The sequence below is a fragment of the Arachis ipaensis genome, chromosome B4 (assembly GCF_059453495.1).
Source record: "Arachis ipaensis isolate K30076 ecotype BB chromosome B4, ASM5945349v1, whole genome shotgun sequence".
Taxonomy (NCBI): domain Eukaryota; kingdom Viridiplantae; phylum Streptophyta; class Magnoliopsida; order Fabales; family Fabaceae; genus Arachis; species Arachis ipaensis.
In genome coordinates this window covers 134,714,296-134,728,342 of record NC_142439.1, presented here as the reverse complement: position 1 = coordinate 134,728,342, position 14,047 = coordinate 134,714,296, and the positions used below count along the sequence as shown (strand labels likewise).

Below are 14,047 nucleotides of genomic sequence, written 5' to 3'. Positions count from 1 at the left end.
TCATTTTTCATTAAGAAATATTTTTTTTATCGATTTAACGCCTAAACAAGCACCTTTTATTTTTAATCCTTTATGAATACTCTTTATAAGACACAGTACTGACAAAATAATTTCTTTTATTATTATTATTATTAAGTGATTGATTCAATACGATTACTAATTTATACGTATCAGTATAATATAAAATGTAGAGAAATGAAAATTTGTCGTGTAGATTGTATTTAATTTTAGAGATTTTATTAACATTTATTTTTTATTTATTTTTAAAAATTATTAGATTATTATATATACAAAAACACCTTTATAAATAATAAAAAAACAAATATATTTTTATAATTATTTTTATTAAATAATTAAATAATTTTTTTTATATGATAACAATATCCTTCAATCAAAATTAAAATAAAATTAATTTAATAATTTCAACAAAACAGAAAAATCAAAATCAAATCAGTTTGTGTTTGTTCTTCTTCATTCAGTATCAAAATTCATTGTTGCACCAAAAATATAAACCAAACCCTAACCAAGCAAAAACTTAGAACCATTCCACTTCTCTAGATTATGAATTTTAAACCCAATTTAAATCAAACCATTTAAAAAAAATAATTTTAAACCAAAAAAATTCAAACCAAATTATATCAATTTTATAGTTTGATTTTTTAATCCAAACTATTTAACCAATATAAATATCCGGATCCGATTTAGGATTTAAAATTGGAAAAATCCTAATCTGAAGTCACAAAACCTCTTCGACTCTTTCTCTTGGTTTTCTCATCTTCTGACTAGGACTGACAATTTATACTCTACTTGTGGGTAACCCAACCCGGTCTAATCCGTTCGGGTAGGGTCCTACCCGCTACGGGTAGGGTAGAGTACGGTCCGGGTATGTCTGTGGGTAGGGTAGCGTACGGGTTTAAGGTGTACCCTACCCTACCCTATCCGCACCTCAAATATAACACATATTTTATAAAAATTAGGTATATAGTGAAGGAAGTGAGAGTTAAACCCACAACCTCTCTTATGTAATGACTTACAATAAGTGAACAACCACTAAATTAGTTAGTTAATTTAGTAATTTAAAGCATTAGCTTGTTATTTTTTATGTTATTAATATGTATAAAATTTAAAATGATTGAATTTTATATTTACTTTCAAAAAATTTGATATTTCTGCGAGTAGGGTAGTGTAGGGTTTAGAACTTTAGGGTGCGGTTAGGGTCGAGAGATTCTCAACCCGCAGGTAGGGTAGGATAGAGTTTTAATAGAATTTTCAACCTGCGGGTAGGGTTAAACCCTACCCTACCATACCCATTGCCAACCCTACTTCTGACTCTTCTTATCATCTGAACTCGGCTGCCGGCGCTTATTGTCTGCCGCAGCCGGCTCTTATTGTCTCAGCCGCAGCTGGCACCGGAGCAGGCAGCTGGCACTGCAGTTTCGTATCTTCCGCCGCCACCACAAGTGTGTCTCGTCTCTGGTCGTAGCTTGCGCCTCTTTGGATCGTAGTCACACCGCCGCTCTGTTCCGCCGTCTTTTGTTCTGCTGTCCGCCTTTCTTTGTCTTGACCAGCTCTGTTCTCTGGTACCCTCGCCTTTCCTCAAGGTTCTTCTCTGTTCTCTGTTCTGCCGTTTTCTGTTCTTTGCATTTTCTTTTTGGGTTCTACCGTTCTAAGGGTGTAGAGAATTTGAGTTTGCATATGTGATATTAGTTTATGAATCAAGAATCCTTATGTATGGTTCAATAATGCTTAATTGGTTTTGTTTGTCTTGAATTTGAGTTGGATGTTGCATGAATTCGAATTTGTTCCCTTTCCATTTATATGCGAATTATATTTTCTTTGTTGAGACTATGTTGAGTTGTGTGATTTATTACAGCAATGACACAAGGACGAGGCTTACATTTGTCACATTGAGAAAGTTGAAGGGGAGCTTTTCATTGGAAGAAGCCAAAACCAAGAAACAAGTATAAATTGAAAAAACAACATTTGCTGCACCCAAATCTAAGGGAAGCAAAGGTTTTTTTTTTTTTTTCCAAAGTTAGGAGTGGACTCGAATCTGTGAACCTCTAGGTGAGTATGTGGAGTCATTTGATCTATAGCTCGTTGGCCTGCATCTAAGTTTTTGCTTGGGTTAGGGTTTGGTTTATTATTTTTGGGGCAACAATGAATTTTGATACCGAATGAAAAAGAGCCAACACAATCTAATTTGATTTTTATTTTTTTTGTTTTGCTGAAATTATTAGATTGATTTGATTTTAATTTTGATTGAAGGATATTTTTGACATATAAATAAAAAGAATTATTTAATTATTTAATTAAAAAATTATTTAATTATTAATAAAAATAATTATAAGAATATATTTATCTCTTTATTATTATTTATAAAGATGTTTTTGTTTATATAATAATTTAATAATTTTTAAAAATAAATAAAAATAAATGTTAATAAAAATAAATATAATTCACCTGGCAAAACCGGAGAAGATGAAGATGAGAGAGAGCTGGAACTCTTGGTGGGGAGGAGTAGGTAGCGCAGGTAGGGAGAAGACTTCCTCCGGCATCACAAAACCGGAGAGGGTTAAAGGAGAGAAAGACAGTAAGAGACACAGACGCTAGATCAAGAGAGAAAGGAAGAGGAATGAGGCGACAACGGTGATGGTGGCCATCGCCGCTGTTGGTTCCGCAGTCCTCCGTATAATGGCTTCGTAGTCCTTCCTTCGCGGGCGGCAGCAGGTTCTGCGAATGCGATGACCCAGTTCCTTACGACGGTGTACTTCAGTGATCTGGACGTGCTCCTATGGAGTTTTGATTCTGATGAACATAGTAATGCTTAAATATTTTGTCCTATATATTTAACAGAAAATGCCTGTTTTCAGCCAAAATTTGAACTAGACTAATATTTTATTTTTGTTTCAGGCAGTGCTTCCATAGCAATGCTAAGGAAATTGGCTTCATTAAGGTATCTTTGTCCCTAAACTTGATCTTCAGTCAATTTATTTATAACAAGTGGGCTTGGGACTATTGATTGCAAGGAATTTCTGATGACCACTGACTTCTCTACACCTTTTCTCTCAATCTCTCCTCTCTTACACCAGGGTCTCCTCCCACGTTTCCATCAAAGCAGAGATGAAGAAAACATGACGGTGAAGAGGGGAAGCACGAGAGAAGAAAGAAACATCCTTATTTCAGTAATTGATTGTAGGTTTATTTTTTTCTCTCCTTTCAAATGATCATAGATAAAATCAGCTAAGAAGTGAATTGTTTTAAGGTAGAGTGTTTGGATTGTGTCAAAAAAAATTTCAAAGTTACTATCATCGTGTTTATCAGTACAAGAATTTAATTTTTCGTTGTTTTCCATTTGTTTTAGTAATCTGATTTATGTGGTGTGTTTTCTAAAATTCTTTGTCATCATGGATGGAACCCATATTCTTCACAATTACTGTCTTATATATAATTTGCTTTGGTTTGATGATTTGTAGATAATGATGACATTCTTTATGCATACAGTTATGGAATGTCAGCTTAAAATGCAAGGAACATTATTGGTATCAGATTATTGACATATAAAATGCCACACTTGCATAAATTTCCACTCTTTAATTTTAGAGGTTTTCAATCATATAAGGAAGCAAAGTTTCTTTTTGACATTTTTTTGGGAATAGCATTACTTATTTGGCATCCCTTTGATCCTGCACATGGTCTGACCAATGGTGTTCTTCTAACTGATATTGAAAGGGATTGAGATGCATTCTTACATGGTTTAACCCTATATATCAAGGCTTTACTCTTCCATATTTGATGGGATATTTTATCCCAATCTAGTTTTTATACTTTTATACATGTCAAAAGTTTTCTCTTCTTTTTTAAACAAAAAGTGCTCTCTTCATTCATGTGATGGTAATGTGTCTTTGTGAGAAAATTCTAGCTCACATATGCTTTTTCTTTCTTTGGATGCATGTAGTATTTTTACTTCTACGTTGAAACGTACTATATATTTAAGTTAAGATGTTATAAGTTTGTTGGTGCAAGCATTATAGGCACAATTTTAAAACAGTATTCTAGGCTTAGAGAAATTTCCAAAGCAATGATGTACTCAATTATGTGCAGGTCCTTGACAATTATGGTAATGAAATGTGATATATATGTTTTTTTTCTATAATATTCAGTTTCAAAAGTTTGCTAGAAGATGCTACACTTAACTCTCTTTTTGCAGGGACTTCATGCTTTCATGCCTGAGCCAGCTCAAGAGGAGATCTTCTCCCTTTGGGAACAAGTTGTTGTTGCCTGTATGAAGGTATGAAATATGTATCTTAATTTTTTTAACTTCATGAAATTAAATGAATTTATTTGGATGCAGTTTGTTGAATTGCAAGAAATTTAAAATTAATATAGCTAATCAGTTCTCAATTTTTTGAATTTGTTCTTCATCTGGTTAGAATTATTTTAGAATTCTAAAATATTGGTCGATCTACCATAATTTTTTTTCTTTCAAACGAATGAAGTGGCTTTAGAATTAAAGAAATAACTAATGAGAATTTTAAATAATTTAAGGTGGCTTCTTTAGGAATTTAAATGAGGTGTTACTTTATTTAGTTTCAATATGTGTGTATGTTTGAATTCCTTAAGAGGCTTTGCAGAATAAAAGGACATCTATTTAGTATTTTAGGGGCTTTAAATTACTTTATTGTAAGCTTTAAACTACATATGTGAATTAAGTGATGATTTTGAAGTTTAATTCTGCAAACTAAGATCAAGGAGAAGCTAGTGGAAGGTGAAAACAAGATCAAGTGCAAAATGAGGACTTTAATTGTAAGTTCTGGAGAAAACTTATGCTGGTAAGTGAAAGCTTTTTAGCCATTTTTTAAAAATTTTGTAGTACCTATTTTGTTTTTTGGTTTTTCCCACGGTTTAGGTGGATTGTGAAGTGGATTTTCTGTTGAAAATTAAAATGTGAAAGTAAATGTTATGGTGCTGTGCTTTTTTTTGGTTCAGGGGAGGCTTACCCTTTAGAAGCAGTGCAAGGGAGTTATTTTGATCATACTTTCGAGTATGGTAACTAAGAGCTATATTTCTCTCTTCTACTTCTGTATCAAAAAAATTAAAGAGAAAAAATAAACAGAGAAGGCTCTATTTTGAACATTCTTTCTAGATTTACTACCATACCTATTATTCATTTGTTCAGTTTCAAGTCTTTCATGTTTGATAAATATGTGATTCAATTATTTAGGGCTTTTTCTTATTGGAAAAAGGAGAAGTTAATGGATCCATGAAGAAAGTGGGTGAACATTTTTTTGAATCAGCCAAAATTAAACCCTAAGAATGGAAGAAATTCTGCAACAACAGGGTATTACTTTGGCTTACTATTTCCTATGCTTCCATATATACTATGTGATGATATAAATTATGTATAGAACAATTCTATCATTTCTATGTCTTACATTATCAAGTATGAGGAAATTGAAAATTCTGCATTACTCGAGTGACTATTACTGAAAACCCTTGAGGATTCTGTGATCTTGTTCTTTATTTAAAAAGCAATTAGCATGTATGTTTAGTCACTTAATTTTTTCCAGCAATTCAGCTGTAGGTAACTTGAGAAATCAACATAGAGTCATAGACTTCTACAACTTATCTTTAGTTTCTTATGTTCCAACTTATGATTAAGGTATCATTGTTTAGACAATACTTAGCAACAGATGATTAGAAGGCACTAATCCTATCTAAAGAAGACCATAATGTCATCTGTAAAGGTAATAATTTTAATGTAATTATGATATGAGTTGTGAATGTTGTTGTTCCATTTTATCAGTGAAATTTTTTGTAAATTGTTATAGTTACTTCCATTGCATTCCATTCCATTTTCTCATCAAATACTTCATCCTTACATTTATTGATATGCTATTCATTTCGAATTGGATGATGATGCCAATGGGTCATGTAACAATTCATCTTAGTTCTCTTTTCCTTTAATGTATTTTATTTATTTATTTATTTTGCATTATGTGTTTATCATTGAGTAGAGGAAGATGGTCAGTATTTATTACGTGCTTTCTGTATAAAGCATATGGTTTTCTCTTTGTTTTTAATTTTCTTTCTTAGCACGTATATATGTTTTTTTATTTTTTATTTTTTATTTCTAACAAGTTCTTTATGTTTGCTGTCATAATATTTTAATCTGGCAGTCATTCTTAAAATTCCATTCATTCTTATGATTGGGAGTACCACAATGAGCAGCACTGAAGCATTAAAAGCAGGATTATGTGAAAAGGCATTAATAGTAACTCATTATTATCTTGATTTGCGATGGCCAGCATTAGCACTTTAATTAAGGTGAGGAGATAGATTTGCTGTTAGATAAATGTCTCATACAATGATCTTTGCCTTCCTGAAAGCATTTTATGGTGGCATTAACACTCTTTAAATTGACATTTGTCATTTGAATTTGATGTTTTTCCTTTCCTTTAACAATTCATAAATAATAGATGAGACTATTGGACATCAAGACCAATCTTTGGTCTAACTTTTAATTTCTGACATTAAACGTTTCGTAAATTAATTAATACTTGACCATCTATAATTCATTGTTCAATCTTATTTGGTAACAAAGGATACAAAGAGTGGCGTGTTCTATTGTTCTAATAATTCCACCACTTTTTCCATGTCATTACATCCATAATTATATTGGCGGCCGTAGAAGATTTGCTTTATTTTTTTCTTAGTAGATAGTCGACATTGTTTATTTCCAGGAACCAATTCTAATTGCTCAAAGTTATTATTTGTTTTAATTTCTTTTTTTTTGGTGTTAATTGTCTGTTGTGTGATTGTAAGAGATGTGATTTAGTGTTTCAGTGTTACCATTTTTGTGTATATGCAAAATGGCATGAAAATCTATGTTCATTAGTGATGTTTTAACTGGACTGAGTGAAAAAAAAAAAAAGAAAAAGAAAAATAATTAAGCTCTTTCATTTTCTTTTTTGCAGCTTCGATGCTTCTATAGGCAGCCATCACTATGTGGAAACTTAGTGCATAGTGTGCATAATTTAATTATAAGATTTTCTTCCTAAAATTTATGCAGGTAATTTTGGTTTTTTCTATGCTATATATATTTTGGGAAGATGTTCTTTTTTACTTATTTTTTTTAAAAGAAAATAATCTTTTTTGCCCCCTCTTGACTTGTGCTTTATGCATTGTCTCAATTCAAGATTGAATTCCAAATCTAAATGCATATAGTATTAGATTACATTAATTTTGTGATAGTGTGATATTATTGGTATTTTGATTTCTTTTTCCTTTGTTAGTAAAATCAAAATTAGTCTTCTAATATAATTCCTTCTTATGGAGACAATATGTCATCACTTTATGGTTGGGGACAATATTTTTTTTTTTTTTGTTTTTTTGTTTTGTTTTGAGTTTATTTTTCTTTTTCCATGATTACTTTTAGATGGGGTGTCATTGGTGCAGTATGAGTACTGCAAATGCACTTGAGTGTGATACTGTGTTTCATTTATATGTTTATATTTATTTCTTAGTAAAGTACCTTGCTTTAGTTAGGGTTTTTCGTGCCATTGTGGAATCATTTCTAAGCTTCACTCTGTCGTATTTTTTTGAAGCTGCAGTTACATTTGGTTTAGACAATTCTTAGGCCTGTTATAGAACTTCAACGAAACTACTTGGATTATTATGCTGAAAATAGAGAAGAGAAAATGCTTATTCCACAGGCTGTTATTTCTTTCCTCAGGAATATCCGCAGGTCAGTTTTCTCTTATATTAAGGAAATATCCTCTTATATTTATGTTGTGTTTATGTTAAACAAACTTTCAGCAAAAAAACGCCACCATGAATCTGTGAATTTTCAGGATCATGTGTTTTCTCTATAGGGAATGGAGTATGTGCTGCATGGAGTCATTGCTTTGGGGATAATGGCTGCTGGTGGTGTGCTCTCAGGAGGGAATCCAGCATCACATGTTTTACAGATTAAGAAGCAAGGTGATTCTGCTGATGCCAAATTAGTTGTCACACTTTAAATTATGACAAGATGATTGTTTTAAGTATAATTATGTAATTCCTTTTTTTGTTAAACAAAATTTTGGCAATTGTCTAAAGCATGATTTTTTTTAAGATTCAATTTCTGTAGAAACTTTTTTCTTTTGGTTTAAAAATATTTTAAGAGTTTAGCTAAAAAAGTGTATTAAAGGTAGTTGTTAAATTTACAAGTACTAAAACTTAAATTTATTTTAATAAATGTATTACAAACTTTAACGCTTTATTTGTCCATAAAGATTATTTTTTGTCACCACCTTAACATTTAATATAAACAAATTAATTGTGGGATCAAAATCAATCTTGAGTTGTTTTTGTATCAAAATCTGAATAAATATGATAAATGACATGAGATCCAAAAAATTTATTAAATATTTTTGTATTTTGGTTCACTTCAATAAACGACTATAGAATTTGAAACTTCTTGAGTTTGAAATTTGATTTTAGCAAGTTTAAACTCTAACCTATTATGACTGGAGTTGCTCCAGTAGCACTAGAAGTCTTTTTTTTAGGTGGTTATTAATGTGTTATTGTCCAAGAGGTAAATATATGATTTTTGGTTCTACAATTTTGCTAATTTATTAAGATGGTTATTATTTTGACAATCTAAAAGTTTTTCCAATAATTTCTGTTGTACTAATGTAAAAATTCTTCTTATTCTTTTAAATTAATTTTTTTGTGCACATTTTCTTAGTGTTATTTATCTGTGACGTGTGTGTGTTTGATATGCAAAGTATCATGGATGACATCAACTACTTTCCCATAGATGCTTATTCTGAACTGTGAAGTCCTTGCTAAATTTTTAAGAATGCAGCCTCATTTGGAATTTCACCGATGTTACTCTTATGTTCTTCAAATCTTACAAAGTTAGATAAATAAATAAAAAAAAAAAAAGAAAACTATGTTAGATAACACACATATTATGAAACTAAAGAATTTAAAAAAAAAAAATACCCACCTATTTTTAAATTGGATGACATTTACATCTTCAACATTGAAGAATACCCAAAAAGTGCACACTCCATTATTTTTCTATATCAAATAGAATGTTTAATGTTAAATATATTTTTTTATAACAAAATAAACAAAAAATAATTATAACTCAAAAAGTAATTACTAATAAAATAACATCAAATAATTAATTATTTTAAATTTGTAAGAAACAAACCACGAAAAGAATGCTTTTTATTATTTTTTTTTTAAATTTGAATACTTTTTTTTTCAAAATTAATCCGAAGCGATTTTTTCAAAAAATTTAAATACGTAGACGTTTAAAAACGATGCCTTTGAATCCAAAAAATTATAACGAAGCTTAATGTTAGTTAAGATACATTTGTTACTTATTAATAATATTAATAAAAATATTTATAATAAAATAAATTAAAATAATAATTTAAAAAGATGAGATTATAAAAAATTTTATATTTATAAAAATAAATATATAATTATCCATAATCAATCTTTAATTCAATAATAGTGTACTTGGTAGATTTGTCATCCTTTTCAAGAGTTCTCTTACTCCCAATTCCAAAATATCCTTCAAGAGTTCTCTTACTCCCAATTCCAAAATATCCAACAACATCTGAAATGATTTAAAATAAAAAAAATTATTATCAATAAATTTGTTAAAAAAAAAAACACAACCGAAATTATCAATAAAACAAATAAATTTATAAATAAATTATACTTTTCTAAAATAACAAACTTACTAACTAAATACATACGTGCAATCATACCCAAGAGCATCGAGAGTGTCAAAACTCACAAACTTAAATCTATATTGTGAGAAACTTGACGATTCTGGAAATCTGTGCACAGTACGCCTGGTAATTTCCGTATGGCAATGGAGAATTTCCGTAACTTGGTAGTGTCCATAGCCGTATCACTCTATACGTACATACAAATTGTCGATTGTAGGACTGATGTCTGTAATTTTGTGAATTCCAGCCATTGGAATAAGTAGAGAGATTTTGGATATATGTAAAGAAAGAGATTGATGTACTTTAAATCGTGGTACTTTACATCTCTCATGACTTATACTTTTATAGTTGATTCATAACTTAAAATTAAAAAATAATAATCTAAGAACAACAATCTAAAATTTAAGAAATAACAACTTAAATAAAATAATTTGAAATTTAAAAAATAAAAACCTAAGTAAAATAACCCAAACAAATAAAATAATTTAAAATTTAAAAAATAACAACCTAAGTAAATAATAATTTATAATTAATAAATATAATTCTAAAAATTTCTAGTGACGACACCTAAGCAAATGAACTCCCAGATTCAACGTATGAGCGCCACGTCAGCATATGAGCTCCCCATTTGTATACTATAAAAATTAATTTCCTAAACTATCTAAACTATTAATTATGTAGAGTATTAAATTTGATATTTAATTATATAGAGTACTTGATTTGATATTTATTAATTTTTTAAATTATATGAAAAAAATTAATTAACTTAATATTATTCGTTTGTCATATAATTTTATATTACTCAAAGTATAAACTGTAGTAGCCAACAGGATTTTATATAAATTAATCTTTTTATAAATAAACTATATAAATACAATAAAATAATTATGCACACATAACAACATTGGGGTCATTGAATCGGAGTAATAATACAGTATATATAATTTATGTTTTTGTTTTTCACTCATTAGATTTGATACTTATCTAGTTATTATTACTATAGCAGTTGATGAAGAGCATGTGATGACAATAATATAATGCAATCCTTCAAACATAGCTATATATTATTTTTGAAATTTTATAATAATTAAATAAATTTTCATGGAAAAATTTTTTATCAGAAATTCAGTTTTGCATATAAAATTATAAATGTTAGCAGTTATTGGGTTTGAATCAACTTATTCAGCTGCTGCATCATGCATGTCATCGACCTTCCCTTCTAACTTTTCTACAAAGATTTGATTCCGTTGTCATTTGCGTCACGCAAATTATCTAAACATGACAGTACTAACAAGTTTTGGCTCTGTCTAAAATCAGCTCAAGTCTTTTGAACTTATCTGGTGTATCATTTAATTTAAAACATTAGATTAAATTGATAAATGATCTAACGATTTATATTTAATTTATTTAAATTTATTAAAAATTACATCAAAAAATTCAAATTTTTTGATAAGAAATAACAACTTAAATAAAATAATTTGAAATTTAAAAAATAAAAATTTAAGTAAAATAACTCAAATAAATAAAATAATTTAAAATTTAAAAAATAACAACTTAAGTAAAACAACCCAAACTTAAAATTTGAAAATAACAACCTAAGCAAATAATAATTTATAATTAATAAATATAATTCTAAAAATTTCTAGTGACGACACCTAAGCAAATGAACTCCCAGACTCAACGTATGAGTGCCACGTCAGCATATGAGCTCCCCATTTGTATATTATAAAGATTATAAAGATATAAAGATAAAGATAAAGATAAAGATAAAGATAAAAATTTATTTAAATTTATTAAAAATTACATTAAAAGATTCAAATCTTTTGATATTTTAAAATTTTCCCCATATAAAATTTGAGAACTAAATTATAAATTAGTTATTGTGCATTTTCAAAAAGCTCAAAAGAGTTGAGCTTATTAAAGACAGACCCGATAAAAAGATCTTTTTGTATGAGATATCCAAACATAAAATTATTTTTACTTTTTTACAAGATCTTTTAAAAAAAAGATAACTCAAACAAAGATCTTTTCTTAAAAGTTTATCCAAACAAGGTCTATATAAGTCATAAGATATGAAGCAGAGAAACCGTAGCCTACAACACCACGCAACTTCTCTGTTGGTTTGGTAACAATGGAGAGTCCATGGGACACTGTGATACGAGACATGGATCTCTTAACGGAGATCCTTCTCCGATTGCCAGTGAAACAAGCGATTCAATGCAAATGCGTGTGCAAGAAATGGTTGTCAATCATCTCCAACCCCAAATTCCGTTATTCACACACTTGTCGTTTATATTCCAAGTACAATAACAAACCTCCACCCACTGCTCTGTTGGTTCAGAATTTCGGAGACACGAAGGCCAAAAGAGCTTCTATTGTTCCCTTCCACACCAATAATAACAACGCCAACAAAATCTTCTTCCACCTTGATCTTGATCGACGCAAATACATGTCTTCTACTATTATACACTCTTGTAATGGTCTATTACTATGTAATGTTACACCCACACCCAATTCTGGTTTAACAACTTTTGAGTCTTTTATAATACGACTAGAATCCCACTTTCGCATATGCAACCCAGCCATCAGCAATGACCACTGCGTTTATCTAGATTACCCCCTTGGCGATGTAGATTCCCCATATAATGAAGATATCTACATATTTGACCCTTTAGACTTGAAGGCTTATCTTGTTTTCGAACCTCTAAAACAACCTCTTTCTTACAAAGTTATTTTATTTGGTGAAATGGAAGCTCCGTATGGACATTATAGTCGTCTCAATCAACTCAAACCCCGAATTGGGATTCGTTTGTATTCCTCAGAGACGTCTTGTTGGAGTAGTGTTGTTTGCAATCTTCCTAATGATTTACGTGTCCCAGAGGGAGTTTATTGCAATGGTGCTGTTCATTGGTTTCGTTTAGATGATGACAATTCCGTTTATTTCGATGTCAATCGGCTTTGCTTTGATAAATTGCCTGCAGTCCCTGCATGTGTTGACTCAAATTCAGAGCTCTTGGGTGTTAAGTATTTAGGAGAATGTAAAGGGAGGCTGCACTTGATTCTATCTGATAGTTTGGAGTTTGATATTTGGGAATTAGAGGAAGATTACTCTTCATGGGTTGCCAGATACCGTGTCAATCTTAATCGCATGCATGATGGGGAATCGGCCTTGTGCTGGAATCTTTCAAGTAATCCATTTTGTGTGTTAAGTTTTGTTCTTCGCCAAGAAGAAGAGGAGGAGGATTCCATGCTTGTGTTGTTCCAAGATGGTAAAATAATGTCTTATAGCCTAAAAAATTATGATTTGAGGGTTCTTTGTAAATTAGATAGAGTGCCTAGATCTGTTCATCACTACTTTGAGACTCTGTTATCTATTGGAAATTAATAGAGTTCGATGTAGAGCAAGTGCATTATTAGTTCATCCAACATTGGAGCAGTGATAGATGTAAAACTTCTTCCGTATGTTCTTCAAATAATAAAAAAATAATTTTAAGGTGGTTTTTGTTCTATTCTTTAAATGTAGAAGTAATCGGTGTTTCTGTGTGTTTCTCTATGCGCTTCAATTTATGAGCACAACACTTATTACGCAATGAGCTCCACTACCACCCTCCTTCTTCTTCTACTACTTCTGGTGCTGCAAAATTACGAATTTGCCCATGGAAGAAAGCGCAAGGTGCACATCAGCGATGACCTTGATGACGTGTACGATGACGAAGAGGACGAGTCTTGGAAGGAATGGGACAAGAAGAAGGAGCCATCTTTCCCGCCCGCCGATCTGTCGAAAATGGAACCGTCTCAGATCAAGGAGGAGATGATGAAGCGCCACACCGGTCCCGTCATCGGCTTCGTCAAGCTCCGCTTCGGACTTCGCCGTACTCCGGTCAGCCACATTTCTGTTTCTGGTTAAGGCTATTCTTATCTTGGTGTAAAACAGGGCTCCAATTTTAGCTATGATTTTATGGGGAAATTGGCTGTTTCTGCATGTTTATTGGTTTTTGATGAATTTCAGCTAGAATTTTGGTTACATTATATAATTTAAAACTTCTTGAATTTGAAATTTAAGGTTAGCACGCTTAAATTCCTATAGGTCAATGTGGGATTATAAAGGTGAGTAAGTTTGAAGTAATTTTTAGTTATAAAGACGAGCGTCTTATTAGTAGATCTTAATAAAGAGTTTTTGTGAATTATTTTGATTAAAGATGAGAAGTATGTCATAGAAGAGAACACTTATATACCAAATCAAAAGGTTCATACATAGAGAGCAAGCACAAACATAAAAAACTTATTTAATAACTTATATAAAGAGATTC

The 14,047-nt window shown here is 30.5% G+C and overlaps 1 protein-coding gene and 1 long non-coding RNA gene across 4 annotated transcripts; both read left to right on the top strand.

Annotated features, from left to right (window-relative positions):
• The first annotated feature begins 2,474 nt into the window (after positions 1-2,474).
• On the top strand, positions 2,475-8,134 carry LOC107635097 (uncharacterized). Of its 3 annotated transcripts, XR_015881076.1 has the most exons (12): positions 2,475-2,820; positions 2,914-2,956; positions 3,093-3,195; positions 4,211-4,291; positions 4,747-4,832; positions 4,990-5,044; positions 5,225-5,341; positions 5,677-5,747; positions 6,180-6,327; positions 6,978-7,072; positions 7,614-7,747; positions 7,875-8,134. It is a non-coding gene; the product is annotated as an uncharacterized LOC107635097 (long non-coding RNA). The 3 variants fall into 3 exon arrangements; XR_015881077.1 differs by lacking the exon at positions 5,677-5,747; XR_015881078.1 differs by lacking the exon at positions 5,677-5,747 and having other exon boundaries at positions 4,990-5,049; positions 7,608-7,747; positions 7,854-8,134.
• Positions 8,135-11,868: 3,734 nt separating this feature from the next.
• Positions 11,869-13,122, top strand: LOC148569326 (F-box protein At5g07610-like). Its single transcript, XM_088484989.1, has one exon. It carries the CDS (start codon positions 11,869-11,871, stop codon positions 13,120-13,122), a length of 1,254 nt encoding a protein of 417 aa, XP_088341115.1.
• The last annotated feature ends 925 nt before the right edge of the window (positions 13,123-14,047 follow it).